Source organism: Salvelinus fontinalis, chromosome 24 (assembly GCF_029448725.1).
Source record: "Salvelinus fontinalis isolate EN_2023a chromosome 24, ASM2944872v1, whole genome shotgun sequence".
Classification (NCBI taxonomy): domain Eukaryota; kingdom Metazoa; phylum Chordata; class Actinopteri; order Salmoniformes; family Salmonidae; genus Salvelinus; species Salvelinus fontinalis.
Genome location: NC_074688.1, coordinates 17,353,948 through 17,373,330, shown reverse-complemented (window position 1 = coordinate 17,373,330; position 19,383 = coordinate 17,353,948). Strand labels below are relative to the sequence as shown.

Genomic DNA, 19,383 nt, shown 5'->3' with positions numbered 1-19,383 from the left:
GTAGGCCTACTTAGCACATGTATCAGAGAAAAATGTGTGAACCCTCCAAGTGCAAGGGAAGTTTGGTGAAAGGGGATTTTTTTAAAGAGCAAACATTTTAGTAGTATACTCAGAAAGATAGGCCACATAACCCCACTTAATTTGTTTAAAGAAACTAACTCATACTCACCCTTTAAATTATAAAGAGGAGAGTCATGTAAAACAGAACATGTTTATTAATAAAAAAAATCTGTCTTTACATTGAAACGTTACAAAGGACACGATGGAGATAATTTTTAATGCATGTATTGTTGTTTAAAAACGTGTCTTTAAGTTGTAAAAAATCAACCAATCAATTGTGTCCAAATACCTCACTTCGGGGGGTGAAATGGATCAGATTCCCGCACACACACGGCCCTCAATGGTACTGAGCTCTATTATTAGTCTGAGTCAGAGTCGCTAAACACCGCCTCCTCAGCTGGGTCTGGGAGGAAAAATATGCATTACGTAACAATAAAAGATCTGTCTCTGGCTCCACTTCCTGAATACCACAGTGGCTAGGCCTGCGACAGTCGACCAGGCCGGAAGCCTCACTTTCTATTTATGCGTTTGGGCAGAGCTCACTCTTTCATTTATCCCTTGCAACACATTCCCACCACCCCTCCTCCTCATGTCCTCTTCATCTCCTCTTTGTAGGTCAGTGATGCAGCAGGAGTGACGCAGCAGTGTCAGCGCCTCATCGGCCTCCAGACGGGCAGCGTCTCAGGAGTGGACTGGAGGGAGAATCTGTGCCCAGGCTGGGCCCAGACACAGGCAGCCAGCCACGAGTAAACAGAGGAGAAGTTAGAAGGTAAATTATATGGCTAGGCAGAGAAAGAGCAGGCCTGGAGCTGGCTAGCTACAACTCTCCTTCCTACACTTTCTCTCTCCAGAGTCACTGCTCACTTTCATAGCGACAGCAAAAGGGCCTGTAGGACCATCCGTGAGGAAAGAATGTTAGTCGGCTACTGAGCATGTGTGAGTTGGATGTGCCAGCGCAACAGTAATGAGGATCAGTGTTTATGTACGCAGTGTGTGTGTGTGTGTGTATTTTGAGAGAGAACAAGGCCTAGTCAGGCTTGCGCTATGGGCTCTGTTTCCCTGCCGATCAATGTTCCTCTAGTCTAGTCTCTAGCGGGGCTCTGCAAGTGGCTACGGACAGACTGAGGCAGTAAAGGCATGTCTTCTTTTGTTGTGGTTTTGAAAATATCCCAGCTGTAATGCATTTAACGGATGGGTGTGCCAAAAAAAAATAGAGGATGTCAGAAGAAAGGAAAATATCTAGACAATTTCTATTAAAACTAAATTAAATGTTAAAAGTAAATGGGAAAGTCACATCAAACATTGTTGATATGTGATCTGTCTGACAGGGATGAATCTCCAAGCAATTATTCAAGAGTGAAAGAAGAATTCATCCCAGAGAATGGCAACAATGAATCAGCAGGTTGGATCTTTTTAATTTCTCCGATATCCACAAATAATGTGTTCATAGCAATATAAATTTGTCCAAATTATTTGTTCAAATTTCAACCGCTCTTTATGTATTCTTTGTTTGCAAGACATTCGAAGTACTAACAAATACTGTGGGAGAGGGGTTGTGGTAATTGAGACAAACAGTAGGTACTGCAGGCACTTAATTTGCAATTCTCAAAACTGTAAAAAAACAAAGAGCATGGATGGTAAAGGAGGGCTACTTATTATTTGTTTTGGGATGTTGAGTTACCCTGCAGTGCACCAGTGGAAATTGATTTTGCAGACAAGACTACAAATACAGGAAAAGTGGGGAGGAAGCAGGCAAGACCATTAACCATACATAGCAGGAATGTCTTAACACTGAAGGAAGAGAACGGAAAGACACCAGAGGAAAAACTGAGATAAGGCGTGATAGTGGCCACTCAAATCATATTTCCTTTTGCTTTAAGAGGCTCCCTCCCAGAACGTGTAAGGTTCGCAACCTTTACTGTTTCATACCACCATGCTGTTAAGGTAGCACTGTTTTCTTCAAATGTTGCCACAGCAACAAGGTCATGCCAAAGTGCAGCGGCTTACAGAAAGAAGTGTGAGGGCTGGCGTGCTCCAGGCTGGTGTACTGCTTACCCAGGCCAATGCAAGCAGACAGAGGCCTTGATTGCACTCAGGTAATGTCAACAATCAAGCCGGGTAGGCCTGCACTAGAAATAGCTGGCAGACGGCTGAGCTTGTGGTTAATTGTGTGCGTCTCGATCACAACCACAAGGCCATGTGACCAGTAATGAGCAGAGAGAGAAAGCACAGGGAGCAGGAGGGGACAGAGGCATGGGGATTTTCATGATAAGCTGAACGAACACTGATAGAAAGTGCACAACAAATGTCTCCCATGCATTTCATGAGGTCAATCTGTTCTGTGAGACCAAGTAAAATGTACATGGATTTCACACCCGGGTGCAGAAGCCGCATCCCTGACCCCGGAAAGAAAGCTAAGACACGTATGCAAATTCAAAAACACTTGTAATAAAACCCCTCCGCCTTCATACGCATAAAGCGACTGTGTGCATCTACAGCAGCTGGTGGGGCTAGCAGTGCCCTGCCTGCCTGGTTTAGCCCCTCCCTCCTGCACTCTGCAGTGCTGAGGCATCCCTCTGTGTTCCCATCCATCAGCAGCCTGCACAAAGATGACGGTCCTCCTCTCCCCCTGCTCTCTTCTACATCTTCTTTTTTCTCTCACTTTCTCTTACGGTACTTTGAAAGTGAAGAAGCAGATGAGAGAAATAAACCATACATAGTCACAGATATCTCATTGATCATGCTGCTATATACAAACAAGAGCATTGTAGGCTTATCATGTTCATGAGGCAATGCACACAGATGTGCTGACAAAGAGCGAGAGAGGGTTGAGTGTACACAGTAGCACAGAAAGAGAAAGTGAATGTGTGCATAGGCATGAGACAGATGGAGAGCTTGATGTGACTTGTGTTTGAAAGTGAGCTACAGATCCAGCTTCCCTTTTGGACTATGAGATACAGTATGAATGGTGTCAGTGTAGAAGTTGAGCAGAAATGTGATTGTGGGTGCGCTTTGTTTGAAGTTGTATCGCCGTAACCCCGGTAGCAGGCGTGCAACCTAGGTGTTTTCTCTGTGATCTGTGCAGCACGGCATAGTGGTGTGTGATGTAGCACTGAGCCGCTCTCTCTTACCGTCCTCAGCCATGATTAATAAAGTTGCCGTTTCCTGCTTGGCGACTGCAGAGTAGATGCCGCTGGGCTCCAGTTGCCCGGGCAGCACAGAGGCAGCAGACAGACCCATAGTCCAGTCTAGCTATTTTTAAACTTCAATGTGGGAATCCTGTGGTCAATGGTCTGAGAGCTGAGGCAAGCCAGGACAGGACTGGGTGGAAGAGGAGAGAGCAGGAGTACTCGACCAGGACCTAGGGAGAGACGAAGGACGTTGAAGCTGGAGTGATCAGCGTAGAAAGAGAGAGGGAGGGAATGAGAGAGGGAGAGGAGGAAAGACAACAGCGAAAGCTCTGCCTCCAACAGCACCACTGAGCAGCGACGAGTCTAGAAAAAAAAAGTGTCTACTTTCGCCTTCCTTTCACAAAAGTTATTTTCCTGTATGGTAGAGAATATGAACTATAGTGGAAGGACACTGCGTAATGTTTTTGGCTGTTTGCCTTCTGTGTCAGCTGTTCGCCTTCTGTGTCATTTTATCTGATTCGCAAAGGTATGTTCTGCACGTTTCAACGCAATCTACAACCTATCTTTAACGGAAATACACATATTGCATGAGGTGGCTTGAGTGGGTTCTGCTATGACATTTTCGCTCTTTGTTTGACTAGACAGCTTGTATTTAAGACAGTTTTTTTTCTCGTCTTGTGGTTCACAGAAATTAGGGGATTTTAATTTTTAAGGTTTTGAAATGCATATTGCATGATCTTCTAAGGCACAGTGAACTAGGGTGTGGCAAAGAGACAACCGTTGATGACAAATTCAAAATTTCCGCTCAATGTGTGAACAGAGTAAAGCACATCAAGATGAGAGAAAATTGGTCATATCAGCCCTCATTGAAAATAATCAACTGAAACCGCAGATATGCGGGCAATTTCCAGATGAAAATACAAGGAAAACGGCACAAACCAGGGGAAATCAGCATCAAGGCTGAATCAGAAGAGAGAAAAAGTCCATCGGGCTGCTGCATTTCTGCTGCAGACTCACACACACCGACTGACACATATCCAGAGTGGAAACAAAGGGCAGCGAGCCTCCATTGCAGTGGCGTTGGAGCCTGGCAGCTCTGCGGTGCTGTGGCTCTCAGACAGGCAGGGCTCGCTGTCAGGAAGGACCACACCAAATCCCCGGACGGCTAATGCAGTCGCCCACCAGCCCCGCCATCCGTCTGAATCTGAATCCCAATAAGTGCTGCGCCACAGCATGTTGCCATGACAACAGAGGCCTGTCAGACGGGGAGGCAGGAGGCTGTATTTCACAGCGATACGTAAGGCTTCTCTTCTCTGTCTGCTGCCAGCCATATTGTAATCGTGGCACCTAGAGAAAACATTAGCAAAAATATGTATTTTATTAAGATTTTTTTTTTCTTCAAACAAGGGTGCTTGATCACTTTAATAATAAGTTTAGTGACTACACATTTTTATGTTTCAATACGGACATGTTAAGTCAAATTAGTGTTTATGGCCTGGGGCGGAATGTATGGTTTATTGCTGTGCAATTATGTAAATCTAACCTCTGTCATTAGGTTATTCGTTCTTCCCTGCCTTTTCTGAGTAATATGTAGAATGTGATGCTTAGGAAAGTCAGTTGAAATATAGAGACTGAAAATGAGTACAGTTTCAATATTAAAACACGTAGGTGTAATGTAGTTGAACAAGCAATAGGGATGCCTCTAGCGCAGTATTCAACTAAGGGTATATGGAAAATGATATTTTTGTTACGAATAGGAGGTCTCATCTCAACATCATGATCTAATGGCAACCTGGAGCAGGGACAAATGGTACCCCATAAACAGGCAGCCATTTTAACCTACCCCAACAGCTCACCTTCAACAAGGATAAAGAAGAATATAGAAAATGGCCGCCATGCCATGGAACATTACATTATCAGCATTTGGTAGTGCACATTTATAAGCTGCCCTACTATATGCATAACAACAATGCCACAATTGCAGAGCTGACCTTAACCATCAGATAGCCTTGTTCTCTCTGTAAGCAAAGCTGTGGTGCGCTCCAAAGCACCTCTGCCGGACATCAGGGATTGCATCTTAAAAGTCAAACAGGGAAAGAAGACATTTTGCATTAGGAAGTATGTTGTGACACTGATCTTAAAATAAATATGTTTCCAGAGACCTCTTTGAAAAGAAGTCAGGGACAAAAATCACAGGATGCTAATAAAAATAGAACTATGTTGCCTAGGCTTCAGCAGCATATAGGCATAATCATATTAATAGTCATGCAAACAGAAAGTCAAAAAGAAATGCTGATAGCCTAAATATAGCCTTCCGCTAACTTCAGAAGCTACTTGCCTTTGCAGATAACCTAAGCATCATCCTGTTTAAAAGCCTGACAGAGGTGTTGCCTCAGACCAGTCCACACAGTGACATAGGCCCACTCCCCTGGGAGGAACACACAGGAAGTGCTATGCTCTTTAATTTCCTCTTAGGTTAGACAGAAAGACAAGAGACATTAAAATCGCACTGAACCACATGCAAAAGCATCGGAAGACGTTACACACAAACATAACACAACCCACTGGGCACAAACTCCAATTCAACATCTATTCCACATTGGTTCCATGTAATTTCATTGAAATGACATGGAAACAACTGATTCAACCAGTGTGATCCCAGTGGGAATGCTCTACAGATGTCTATAGATATAGTGAAGCAGATGGCGTGTTTGTGTAAGCCGTATGTGCGCTCCGTGAATGTGCGATTAGGGACTGGATTAGCAACTGAATTCTACGCTGAAAAGAGTTTAATGGTCACCGTGGTGGTCGTTCCTCTACAGTGGCTCTGTAGCCCAGTGCAGAGGACCCGTTTCAATTATAGGGCGTTGGTTAAGTATTCCTATAATTGTATTAGCTCTGTCTCAGCTGTGTGTGGGTGAGAGCAGTCAAAACAATCCTCCAGTGCTTATGAATAATGAACTAACGCTAGGGGCAGAAAGGGCGAATGAGTCAGGTGAGACAATCTTACCATCTCATTTACTGCCATCAACCTGAGCCCTCAGTATGAATTATGCTGATGTACCTACCAGCCAATAAGGGCAATGACTCTAGCATGGCTGGTGACCTGGAATGGCATTGAACGTTTGACTGAAGCAGGTAGAGCGACTCCAAATCCTGGGTGAATCACATGTTTGTCCTCATTCTAGTTTCCACCCCACCAGAAGTATCACTTGCCAGGTACAAGTCATTTTGCTCCAGGCACTTGACTAGAGCATGCTTAGTCAGTGTTTATTAAGAACATAGTGGGCAGCCTCCAGACTGCAGTCATTCTGCGTTAAGTAGCCTAATGTGCCTCACCAGATTGGGAAACAACAAAACAGAGAAGAGTCTCCAGGAAGCCATACGTCTTCAGGAATAGGTTCACAAATATATACTGAACAAAAATATAAAATGCAATATGCAACAATTTCAAACTTTTTACTGAAATCAGTCTATTTTTTAAAAAATGTATTAGGCCCTAATCTAAGGATTTCACATGACTGGGAATACAGATATGCATCTGTTGGTCCCAGATACCTTAAATTTAAAAAAGTAGGGGCGTGGATCAGAAAACCAGTCAGTATCTAGTGGGCCCACCATTTACCTCATGCAGCGCGGCACATCTCCTTTGCTCTGCATCAGGCTGTTGATTGAGGACTGTGGAATGTTGTCCCACACCTCTTCAATGGATGTGCGAAGTTGTTGGATATTGGTTGGGAACTGGAACACGATGTCGTACATGTCGATCCAGAGCATCCCAAACATGCTCCATGGGTGCCATGTCTGGTGAGTATGCAAGCCATGTAAGAACTTAGACATTTTCAGCTTCCAGGAATTGTATACAGATCCTTGTGACATGGGGCTGTGCATTATCATGCTGAAACATGAGGTGATGGCGGCGGATGAATGGCACGACAATGGGCTTCAGGATCTTGTCACGGTATCTCTGTGCATTCAAATTGCCATCGATAAAATGCAATTGTGTTTGTTGTCCGTAGCTTATGCCTGCCCATACCATAACCCCACCATTGGGCAGTCTGTTCACAATGTTGACATCAGCAAACCGCTCGCCCACACAGCCATACATGCCATCTGCCCGGTACACTTGAAAACGGGATTCATCTGTGAAGAGCACACTTCTCCAGAGTTCCAGTGATCATTTGCCCACGGAAGTCAGTTATGAACCTGGTGATGAGACAGTTTGACAGTTTGTGCAGAAATTATTTGGTTGTGCAAACCCACAGTTTCATCAGCTGTCCGGGTGGCTGGTCTCAGACGACCCTGCAGGTGAAGAAGCCGGATGTGGAAGGCTGTCGTGGTTACACGTGGTCTGTGGTTGTGAGGCTGTTGGAAATACAGCCAAATTCTCTAAAACAATGTTATGGTAGAGAAATTAACATTAAATTCTCTGGCAACAGCTCTGGTGGACATTCCTGCAGTCAGCATGCCAATTGCACGCTCCCTCATCTTGAGACATCTGTGGCATTGTGTTGTGTGACAAAACTGCACATTTTAGAGTTTATTTTTATTGTCCCCAGCTCAGGGTGCACCTGTGTAATGATCATGCTGTTTAATCAGCTTCTTGATATGCAACACCTATCAGGTGGATGGATTATCTTGGCAAAGGAGAAACGCTCACTAATAGGGATGTAAACAAATGTGTCCACAAAATGAGAGCAATAAGCTTTTCGTGCGTATGGAACATTTCTGGGATCTTTTCAGCTCATGAAACATGAGACCAACACTTTACATGTTGCGCTTATATTTTTGTTCAATGTAGTTCTATCACATACGAGGCAATTATTCAGAAATGTAAAATAAAAATGTCTGAAAGCAAGAAGTTTAATTGAATTGGTTTTCAGACAATGGTGAGTGCTCATTTCCAGGTGTATACATTTTTCCAATGTATGGTCAATGTTGTTTTTTCCAACAGAGAATCATCAGAAATTCTTCATGTACAGCATTGTAAACATTTTGTAAGGGTAATGTCAAGAGGAAATCTTTGTGCTGTTGTTACTTTTCATTAAGTAAATATTACATTAGTATATTCTCATGAGAACTAAGCATTGTTCTGGTTAATCTATTTGAATATGCTTGAAGAAAATAAGATAGGGCCTACAGTTCTTCAAGATATGGCGTGCCAGCATCATCTCAAACTTTGCTGCCATCTAGTGTGACAAAGTAAGAAGAGCGGGATCGCTTTCTTAGAAAACTCACACATTCCACTTGATTTCCATAAGGCCATTACTTCCAAATCCAGCCCATGCTTAATCAAAGTAACAAACCATATACCTTAGATTATCTCTGTATGAAAGGAAATGTTATTGTTTGCACAATTATAGCCTACTAATATTTTGAATACTAAAGAATCTAAGAATAAATAACACAATTTCTAATTCCACATAAGAAAAAGTATGTACCCCTTTCATATGTTTTTCTTACATTCCAGAATGACAATTTAGTCATTTTGACATTTTAGTCATTTAGCAGACACTCTCATCCAAAGCAATTTACAGTAGTGAGTCATATATTTTCATACTTGTTCCTAGTGGGAATCGAGCCCACAATCATGACGTCGCAAGCGCCATGCTCTACCAACTGAGCCACATGGGACTCAGTTTGTACAAATGTAATGACGTGTTCATATTTTTCATTGTGACTATAAGCAATGGGCTAACAATGTTTCGAAACCAATTTGAAATTTCCTTTATGTCCTCTATGCAGATGACCGTGACGTCTCCCTGCACCCAGGGCTTGATGGACAGCTCCCATCCCCAGGCGCTCCTCAGCAGGCTCAACGAGCAGCGCTCCCAGGGCCTCTTCTGTGATGTCACCATCGTGGTGGGGGATGTAAAGTTCCGGGCCCACCGGAACATCCTGGCTGCCTGCAGCGGATACTTCCGCAGCGCCTTCACCTCCCCAGAGGTGTGGACTTCCAGCCAGGTGCTGGAGCTCATCGACCTGAGGTCTGAGGTGTTCGCCAGCATCCTCAACCTCCTTTACTGTTCCAAGGTGACATCATCACCTAGCACAGAGGACACTAGATGCCTGATGGCAGCTGGAAAAAGACTGGGGATTCCCTTCTTAGAGAAACTAGTGGAACAAGACAGGCAGGACTCAGGTGGGCCACAGATCCAGACCTCAACCAACCCTGTTAAGACCACAGGCCATAGTAAAGCCCAAGGGCCCCGTAAAGCAAAGAAAGAGACCTCCAGGCCAGAGGAACCAGACAGTGCAAGAGGCCCACGGATCACCAATGCTTTCTCTATCACTGAGGTGGGTTCCGGGAACAACCTCTTCACCCCACTAGACCTGCACAGGGGGGAGAGGCCATCACCTGATCTTGGACAGACCCCAGCGGGCTGCCCTGCCCCCTGCCCCCTCGCAGTGGACAATGAGCCCATGCAGGCACTGTCAGAGCACTCCTACGCAGTTATTAGCCAGGGACCCAGGGACCCTGAGCACAGGGATGGCAACCAGGAAGAACAAGAAGGGAACAAGAAGGGCACCAAGCCCACACAGTCCCAACCAAGACAACTGGCCAGCAGGAACAGTGGCCCACTCAAAAAGCGTCACAGACTGCGAGCCGCCTTGAGTAAAAGCACACCTCCAACACCGGCTGTAGCACATGAACCTGTGCATCCTACTGGAAGCAGCCCGGCATTAATTAAGCCCACTGTACAACCTGTGGGAACGTCACCCCCGTCATTATACCCGCAGATAGTGCATACAAGCAGGGCCAATGAGCTGCCTCTAGCCATTGATAATGGCTACAGGGAGCTGGACCCACCTCCACTTTCACCCCACACAGATGATAGCATATCAATCTACAGCTGTGAGCACTGTCCAGAGATATTCACCAATAAAGCACTTCTCACCGTACACACAGAAATGCACAAAAAAAGGTTTGTCAGTCATTTGTTTTGCAAGTTTTGTCGCAGGAAGTTCATGCATTTGAAGCGGTTGCGGAACCACGAGACGGTGTGCACGAAAACACAGAGGGGCTCGCCTGAACACGAGCCCCAAGGCAAAGAGGCCAGGGCAGACCATTATTCAGACAGCATGCCAAGCACGAACAATACAGTAACTAATGTCCAGTTATCTCCTCCTGAATTTCCTGACCCTTTCCCTCCAACCAGCCTCCAAAAGAACCCCACGTCAAAAACACTGCAGGCTGTAGATAGGTTAGTGAAACCTAGTGGAGGCCAGAGGGTCTATAACTGCAGTGTGTGTAAACGGGCATATGTGACCGTCTCCAGTCTGAAGCGCCACGAGAATGTGCACTCCTGGCAGAGGGCGTACCCCTGTCACTACTGCAATAAAGTGTTTGCCCTAGCCGAGTATCGCACCAAACACGAGATCTGGCACACAGGTGAGCGCCGCTACCAGTGCATCTTCTGCTTAGAGACCTTCATGACCTACTACATCCTAAAGAACCACCAGAAGGCCTTCCACGGAATCCATCCCAGATTGTCTGTGAGTAAGAAGTCAGCAAATGGTGGATTTAAAGGCAGCGTTTACCCCATAAAACTCTACAGGCTTCTACCTATGAAGTTTAGAAAGAGACGTTACAAGACTTACAGTCAGACCTATTCAGAGGAGCTGGGGGGCAGTGAGCAGGCCCCGCTGGGCTGCAGCTCTCCCATCCCTTCATTTGATGATGGTGGCGCTATGAGTAACCAAGATGCTGCTATATTCTCAATGCCTGTGACATTCATGGCCACTCCAAAAGTGGTGGCATCTGTAATGCCACGCATCAGTTTTGATCAGCCCTGTGACCAAGATGTTGACCAAGTTGCAGGCACAGGAAAACAGGCCTCTCACTCCGAGCATAATGGGCCTCCATATAGCTATACAACCCCCTTGGCCATAATGCAGGCAGGTGTGGAGTCCCCTGCAATGGACTATGGAGATGGTGCCGCATTCCAAAGGTTTAAGAACCCGGAGGGCAACAGTCACAATCTACCAATCCTAAAAATTAACCAACCCAGCTCTCTGAACAGGCTATGTGAGCTCTCAGCTGCAGCCCAAAGAATTGAAGCCATGACCAGTCAGCTTTTTCTACCAGGGGCTGAGAGCCTGATGCCTAGCAAGACTGCAGGGGGGGAAACTGAAACGTACATTGCCAAGCCTGCATGTCCAGGTCCCTCCGTGGATGGTCATGTTCTACCCCTCTGCCAGATCACAGTGAAAATTGGCAACGAGGCAATCATTCGCCGAAGGATCAAGGGCTCCAAGCTGTTCCCCAGGAAGAAGAAAAGAAGCAGCGGGAGCCAGGTAGAGGAGTGTTGGGACCAGGGCCGGCCTACAGAGGGCAGCATGGAGAGCTCCAGCCTCCGCTTCAGGACAGAGGTCACTTCTGTCATAGAGCCAGAGCCATGCGATGACCTCACTGACCGTGACACAGCTGACAAGCTCTGGCGTCCCTATTACTCTTACAAACCCAAGAAGAAGAGTAAGAAACTGAGATCCAAACACAGAAAAGAGAAACGTTGTCTACGCTATTCCATGACATCCTCAGTAGTGCCCAGGGCCAGCAAAGACTACCTGGATAAAGGATGCAGAAGTGCTGAAGAGAGCATCTCCAGCGAGGGCAGAGAGCTGAAACAACGTCTCAGAAACACCAGCCCAAAGACGACATATACCTGTGACATCTGTGCAAGCACCTTCATAACAGCATCTGGTCTGAGAGCGCATGTCATTGGCTGTCACCCAACTTTCTGTCGGACCTGTGCAAAGCAGTGTCCCCCCGGCGAATCCCCCAGTGCCAGCTTTGAGACCGCTGAGGACAGCAGGGATTACGTATGCAAGAGCTGTATGGAAAATGGCTCCTGCTTTGACAATTGTGCCCGCAGCCCCAGCACAGAGAAGCGGTATCATTGCTCCTTCTGCCCCCAGCGCTTCCTCTACCTCGCAACCAAGAAGAGCCATGAAAAAAAACACCAGGAGACAGCAGGAAAGGGGTACAGCAGCAACAACTACTCCACAGATCCAAAACACCCAGCAACTTTGGACTTAGGCTTAAATCTGAAAAAGCATGTCATCAAAACAGAGGAAGGGGAGGATCAATATAGCATCGACAAGGAGAGCAAAGCGCCAGCGGGATTGCTAGGCAGGTTCTCAACAGAGAAGATAGAGCCTAAGCACGAGGAATGGGAGGACACAGATGACTACATGTCAGTGGCGCCCGAGAAAGAGATTCCATTTAGAATTAATAATGATGGACACTATCAAAAAACTCCAATGTCACCCCCCTGCACCGACACCTTTTCTCCATCCCCTTCAGAGATGCAGTATAGAAAGCCTTCCCCTTCAGATATGCAGTACAGAAAGCCTTCCCCTTCAGAGATGCAGTATAGAAAGCCTAAAAAGCGCATTGAACATAAACAGCAACATCAGACAAGCCTCACTTCCAAAAGGCAGAAGCAAGTAGACTATATCGGTAGAGAGACACCCAGCCATAAGGACCCTATGGCCACACCAGGAGCAGACAGTCATTTTAGCTATGGGCAGTCTTCTTCTACATATCTGAAAAAAGACTCTGTCACTAGAGCAACCACTCCCTCCTCGCCCAAGTCAGAAAAGCATACATACAGTGCAAAGAAAAGACCTCTTTATAAACATAATACTTATCATTCAGGAGGGAAATACTTTTAAGTGATTATATGCCTATGTAGTAAGTTGCAGACCTACAGTCAAATACATACAGTACCAGTCAAAAGTTTGGACACAGCTACTCATTCCAGAGTTTTTCTTTATTTTTAGTATATTTATAGAAAATAGTAAAAATAAAGAAAAACCCTGGAATGAGTAGGTGTGTCCAAACTTTTGACTGGTACTGTATGTCAATAGATTTCAAAGCTGTGCTTGATTTAGGTTAGTTTGATTTATGTTCGTTTGCCCGAAATAATGGACACAATGGAATTGACCCAAACTAAATCAAGTTCACCTCAAGTACTTTGAAAACATTATTTGATATTGTGTATTTGACCTGGGTCTGGAAAACAGATAGATCTGAAATAAGTTGCCAATGGAAAGCAGATATTGAATATGAGGACCTAACTGACATCTATGTAAATTGAATCTTCTTCACTTATAACACAAATCGGTCGTTTTTCATGTTTAAAAAAAAAAGTAATTTATTTTTGTACTTTATTTTGCTTTGAGACTAGTTCATAATTATTGTGCTGTCCATATTCTCTACCTATGCTAATTGTGCATTGTTATTTGCACTTTATAATAATTTATATTTACACTGTATAGGCTACCATTCATATTAATAACCTGTCCACCACTTTGGTAGTGTCATTACCACTGATAGCACCACCAAAATGAATGAGTCCCTATGTGTGTCTTTTAAAATAATATACATAAGTGTTACAAAGTTGACAAACTGCAGTTTGTCAGAGAGAATAAATAATTAATCAATCAACCAGTAGATAATGACAGGAAGAAAACATACATGCTTGTTTTTATATTCCTGTGTCTTGGGTTATTTAGATAAATAAACAAACAAACCTGTCTGGAATTGCCGAGAAGAGCTGTTAAGCTACATTCTGGAATTAAGAGGACAAATGAATGCATGGCACACACACACCCTCCTATTGTTTAGATAAAATAAGCACACAGGAGGCCATAATTTGTAAGTCCTTGCACTGATGCAGTTTGCAGCCGTTACTTTCATAAGACAAATATAAATAAAAACAAATCTAAGCCATCTAATATTTTTACTCTTTACTTTACTGAATGCTCCTCTACCTTTGTGTTAAATGTTTTACCTAACTTCTCAGTTGTATTACCTTCGGTAAATAAAAGTGTGTGTAGATTTTGCAAAGTGCAAATGCTTAGTAAATCTGACTGTCTGTTTACTCTGGTGCTCTGTTGAATTCAGTTCTACAGTCACTTGGTGGCCTCGAGGGTCAGCCCATCTGAGAAGTTAATTCCTTTCCCATCATCCCTCAACAAAACCCAGCAACATTTTAGAGTCTGGCCCACACGAAGCAAAATCCAGATGTTCCCCTCTCCCCATCCCCCTGGAGTCGGGACTGGCCCCGATCTGGTAACAGGTTTATTTGGTAATACAGTTCTTACCTTCTCCTCCTCCGCAACCCCCTTGTTACCTAATGCTACCAGTTTCTGGATAAACCTTAACTACTACTCTCTGCTCCTTCAATTAAAGTTAAACCATTGAGGTGGCTGTGAGTCACAGGCCATGAGAGTTTAACTATTTACAATTGGCTACACAGTCTAAATAAAGTTATTGATAATAATACACATATGACAAATCAAAGCATAGTCATGGAGTAGTCATCATGGCTGATACCCATAAGGACCATATAACCAAATGCAAAGCAGGTTAGGTTTGTACATTGAAACTTCCTCTGGTTTATAGAAACGGCAAATTGAATCACACTGGTCTCCTCTTCTAACACAAGCATCTGGTCATCTAATCTACTTCCTTCATGATGAGGTAAGTGGTCACATAGATAAAAACATCCATATGGGTGATTCCTCACAAAATTAGAACAAAAAGATGAGTATGATTTTGGGGATTTTCATGAAATGTAGTCTATATAAGGTTCCTTTGGTGGAAGGATTGTTGACATAATAGACATTTGTATCTTAAAGCATAATTGAGAAATCATTCATTGAAGCTGGAATGTGACATTTACCCAGGCCTCCTTAATGGTTCATCTGTAGGTGCTACAAAGCAGAAATTGTCATATGAAACCGCTTGCTCTGCAATATGAGTAGTATTTTGATTACAAAACCAATTTTCTTTCATTCATTTATGAATATTTAAAATATAACATTTTTGATTTGGCTAATGTTTCAATATATTGTTGATCATAACATACTCTACAAGCACACAATTCCCAGAATGGGATCTCTGCTACTTTGGAGTTATAATCCAATATGTAAGCATTACCAACAGAGTGAATGTGAAAACGGTTGCCCTCTGCTGCTGATTTGCATGATGTGCAATGATACAAGTAAAGGAGCATGCTATGCCAATTTATCTGAATAAAATGGGCCATAACTTTAAAACTAGGAGATCCCACTCTGGAACTTTGATATGTCCGTATTGTATATTATGTTCATCACTATATTTGAGTAATCAATTTTTTATATTTTCAATATAAGATCATTTGTATTAAAATCAAACTGCTACTCATATTACAGAGCAAGCGGTAAAGCTTCAAATGACACACATTTGTAGGTGCTTTGTAGCACCTACAGATGAAACATTGTGGAGCCTTAAACGAGGCCTGGGTAAGGCCAAAATGTTACAAATGTTACAATTAATTATTTCTCAAGTATGATTTAAAGCGCAACTGAAGGCAATAAACAACTTCTCTGATAGAAAACAGCCCATGTGGTATCGATATTAGTCAGAAACATTTATTAGAGTGTTAAAATTGACGCCAAAGTGTAAATAGGATCATTTTGATAAAGTCAGTCTCGTCCAAAAGAAAGTGTCATGTACACGTTTAAAGTGTTGTTTAAATAGAAAAAAAATTGACAATAGAACTTTCATAACAGTTACATACCAATAAAAAGAGACTAGCCTGCTAGCCTTACTGGGTCGATAGGAACATTAGCCCAAGCTATTTAGGAGGGATATCACACCTGGCACAAATTATTGTCTAGTTCTGTTTTCCTGCCGAGAGGTGCCCTATACCTACACCCAGAGAGGATTAGTTCAAAGTCCAGGTACAGGGGGTGGCTTGGGTCTAAAATGATTTTGTGAGCCTTGCGGAGGGCCCTGAACTTAAAGATATCATCCAGGCCTGTCTGTTTGACTCCAAGTGCCTTGCTTGCTGTGGTGATAATCCTTCTCAGCATATTTCTCTGGCTGACAGTGGCATTGCCAAACCAACAAACAATACAAAAAGTTTAAATAATCTCAATGAAAGATTCAGTATAGTACAGTCAACATTAAAAGATCCCAGCTTTTTGAGAAAGTACAGTCTCGGACTCTTTTTGTAGATCAGGTCTGCACATTTACTCCACTGGAGCTTATTGTCCAAGAGGACACCCAGATATTTGTATTCCTCTACAATCTTCATGTTCTGACCTCTGATAGATGTTGCAGAGGTAGGTGTTGTACACTTCCTGAAGTCTACTCACATCTCTTTGGTCTTGTTGGTATTGAGGACCAAGTGTGATTTGATACACCACTCTACAGTCATTTAGGACCAGGCCATGGTGTTCCTCGTCAGCATGCAACAGGCTGATCAAGGCAGTGTCATCAGTAGTACAGTAACCACATGTAAACTGAAATGAAATTTACATAATCTCCAAAAGTAATTATTAATCATGAGAAGACAATAAACAGTAACTAGTAATGCATCATACTCCAAGAAAGGTTAAAATCTCACCTTTCTGTTTTTTTTTTAATAGAAATTGCTCAGGTGTAGTCACTTTTGAAGACACAAGCGCAAGTACACAGTACAAATGAGGAAAATGTGAAATATTTTATATGATGTATTTCCTATTCAACAAAACTGTATGAATAAGGCTTGAAATGACATATGCTTTCTAAATGTAGTATAATCATATTATAAAACCGCTTACTATAAGATTTCACCTTCCTTATAACTAAAATACATATTTGTTTGTCTAGTGTTAGAGAAAATGTGCATATTTTCTAAAGGCCTCTCTTGATCAAAACACCTGCCCCCACCGCTGTGAACGTCAAATAGAGCTATATCAATTTCACATTAAATTTGTCCATCTATGACAACCAGAAATAGTTTTTTGTTTAAAATCTATAAAATATTTTAGATTAATGGCTATAAATCGATCTCTGAATATGCTATAGTGATGAAACCACTCTCACCTGCTGCGCTATGATGTAAGGATTGCAGGCATGCGCTTTTTCAGTGGATGTGATGTAGGGTTCAGCCAGGAGTTGATGGACAGTCGGAAGAGCGAATTAAATGGTAGGAGCTTCAAGTGGTTTCAGATTTAACGTCCTACGTCACACAGGCAGACAATATACTACTGTGTCTGTGGGAACCAAGGTTATCGCTCAATGCATGCCATTTTGAGCTAGTGTCCACAGATCCGATTTATAAGTGAAAATGTCAGTCGGAACCGGTACCAGAACCATGCAGGTCCCCTAAACAGGGGACTTTACATCTAAGAGGGATACAAATGTCAAATATATGTCAACAATCCTTCCTCCAAAGGACCCTTCTATTGATTACATTTTGCGAAAATCCCCAAAATCATGGTTTTTTTTCTTTCTAGTTTCATGAGGAATCACCCATATGAAAATAAGGTCAGGTTTAGGATTAGGGTTAAGGTTTTCAAAAGGTCTTGCAATAAAGTGGGCACAAGGGTTTGGTTAGGGTTTTGAGGTCAAGATAAACTGGTGCTAGGGTTAAGCGTTATGAGGACATGAGGACATGGGTTACAGTTTTGAAAAATATGTGAAGATAAGACTGGGACTAGGGTTTTCTAAAGTTAGTATAAGGTTGGGTCTAGGGTGCTGTTCCAGTGGTGTAAAGAAGATTGGCACCCGAATTGACAGGCACAAGGCACTTTCATTTCTGCTTGCCTTGAGCAGGCAGGTGTGCATACCTGTATTCCCTCTGTCCTTGTGAATGTCCTGAATAGTATTGGATAAGCAATCCACCATCCAAACTGTGAATACCTTGAAATAAGAAAGAGATGAGAGAAGTGAACATAGCCAATTCCCTGTATTACTGAAAAAAGCACATAATCCGAATTTGCAAAAATATATCAGCAGTAGGCCTGAACATTGTTAACTTTCAAATAACAAAATATACAAGTATTGTCTGTGCAAATTCCGTGTCTCTAGGCCTTGTACCAAAAGAGGAGTGGGGGGGCGCATCCTCTCATCTTTGACACTTTTTTTGTGTGAATTCGGAACAGAGCTTCCACTTGTTTTACAAACTGTGAGAGTCAGTGCAGTGAATAGTATTCACACAAGTCTCTCCAGTCTAGTCTAATGTCAGCGTACGGCCAATAGCGCTCGTAGTGACGCTGCAGTAGGTTGGCCCTTCGCTTGCATTCATAAACGGATATTATAGCTAAGCGTTGAATGTACTAGCTACAGATACAGTCAAGTCGGACCATGGCGGAAGAAGAGGACACGAGAATACGGATTTTACAAAGCCTGCGGGGAAAGATATGTAAGTGCGAACAATGTATTTATTGTATCGGCATTCTTCAATTGAAGGGTTTAACAAAGTAAACGACGTGAAAAAAGAGGGGCGCGGTACGATCAACACAGCCAGTTCATGAAGATAGATTGAGACATTGTTGTGAATGAATGTTGCCCGGGCCCGATAAAACTTATTTTATATTTTCAGAAAACGCTGTCACAATGTAGCTATTTATTTTAATATCACGGCTAGGTTATCTCCTAACAAAAGCCTATGCAAAGACGGGCTAGTTAGTTAGCACAGTCAGTGGTTTGAAATCCACACACGCATCAAAACACATGAGCTAGGACTGGCTAGCTTAACTGTTAGCTGGCTCGCGCTAGTTAGCTACGTTGCTAATTTAGCTGTCTATTTTTCTAGCAAACGTAAAGTGCTTTCCGTGAAATTGTGCCACTCCCTATACAGGTAATTCATTTGTTTCAATGTATCTTATCTTAGCTAGCTATCTAATAATAATTTGTCATTCATAGCTAGTTCACGCTACCAGTAGCTAGCTAGTTACCTTGTCTCTGTTCTCATCTTGCGAAACGCTCGTGGCAGGAAGTTGTCTCCGTGTGTTGGTTAGGTACTGAAATTTAATTGTGTTGAAATAACTAACTAGTTTCGATATTACTCTATTCCAGATTAGTCATCACTTGAGAAATTATTTTGAAATTTTAAGCCATACCCTTATCCAGCAGGGTTGGCTACAAGCTGTTTTTTGTTACTGTCATATTGATAAGGGGAAAAAAACGTGAATTTACCCAGATTTGAGAAAAATATTAATTTCATCAAAGATAATGGATACAATGTATTCTTCTTTGAGTGGAACTTTTACACTTTCGTGATATATTTGGTCACAAACACCCTTGTCCATCATTCTTTGAGCAGGAAAATAGCATGAATTAATAAAAGTTCCATAATACATTCTATAAGTTCTGTGTGACCCTTGCAATGCAGTTTACTCACGTGAATAAGATCAATTAAAAGTCATA

General features: G+C 42.9%; 2 protein-coding genes and 1 long non-coding RNA gene across 5 annotated transcripts in view; 2 read left to right on the top strand and 1 right to left on the bottom strand.

The window, feature by feature from the left end:
- Positions 1 to 197: 197 nt before the first annotated feature.
- On the bottom strand, positions 198 to 19,112 carry LOC129822072 (uncharacterized). 2 transcript variants are annotated; one of them, XR_008754444.1, is made up of 4 exons: positions 18,912 to 19,112; positions 17,802 to 17,874; positions 5,183 to 5,267; positions 198 to 4,538 (listed from the first exon to the last, which is right to left on the bottom strand). It is a non-coding gene; the product is annotated as an uncharacterized LOC129822072 (long non-coding RNA). The 2 variants fall into 2 exon arrangements; XR_008754443.1 differs by having other exon boundaries at positions 198 to 5,267.
- LOC129822059 (zinc finger and BTB domain-containing protein 38-like) lies at positions 741 to 14,080 on the top strand. Of its 2 annotated transcripts, XM_055879936.1 has the most exons (3): positions 741 to 829; positions 1,389 to 1,462; positions 8,937 to 14,080. In XM_055879936.1, the coding sequence occupies exons 2-3, from the start codon at positions 1,442 to 1,444 to the stop codon at positions 12,867 to 12,869; spliced, it is 3,954 nt and encodes a 1,317-aa protein (XP_055735911.1). In that variant the 5' UTR covers positions 741 to 829; positions 1,389 to 1,441; the 3' UTR covers positions 12,870 to 14,080. The 2 variants fall into 2 exon arrangements, with proteins under 2 accessions (XP_055735911.1, XP_055735912.1); XM_055879937.1 differs by lacking the exons at positions 741 to 829; positions 1,389 to 1,462 and adding an exon at positions 3,626 to 3,717.
- LOC129822061 (ras GTPase-activating protein 2-like) overlaps positions 18,171 to 19,383 on the top strand; it is a 45,781-nt gene continuing 44,568 nt past the window's right edge. The window contains exon 1 of the mRNA XM_055879943.1: positions 18,171 to 18,376. Coding sequence (XP_055735918.1) covers positions 18,319 to 18,376 — 58 coding nt within the window. The 5' untranslated portion in view covers positions 18,171 to 18,318. The remainder of the gene's footprint in view (positions 18,377 to 19,383) is intronic.

Bases quoted from the DNA above. Each gene is read 5' to 3' on its own strand.
- LOC129822059 (XM_055879936.1), top strand. From the start codon at position 1,442: ATGGCAACAATGAATCAGCAG. The intron at 1,463-8,936 runs GTTGGATCTTTT...TCCTCTATGCAG, and splicing joins TGGCAACAATGAATCAGCAG to ATGACCGTGACGTCTCCCTG.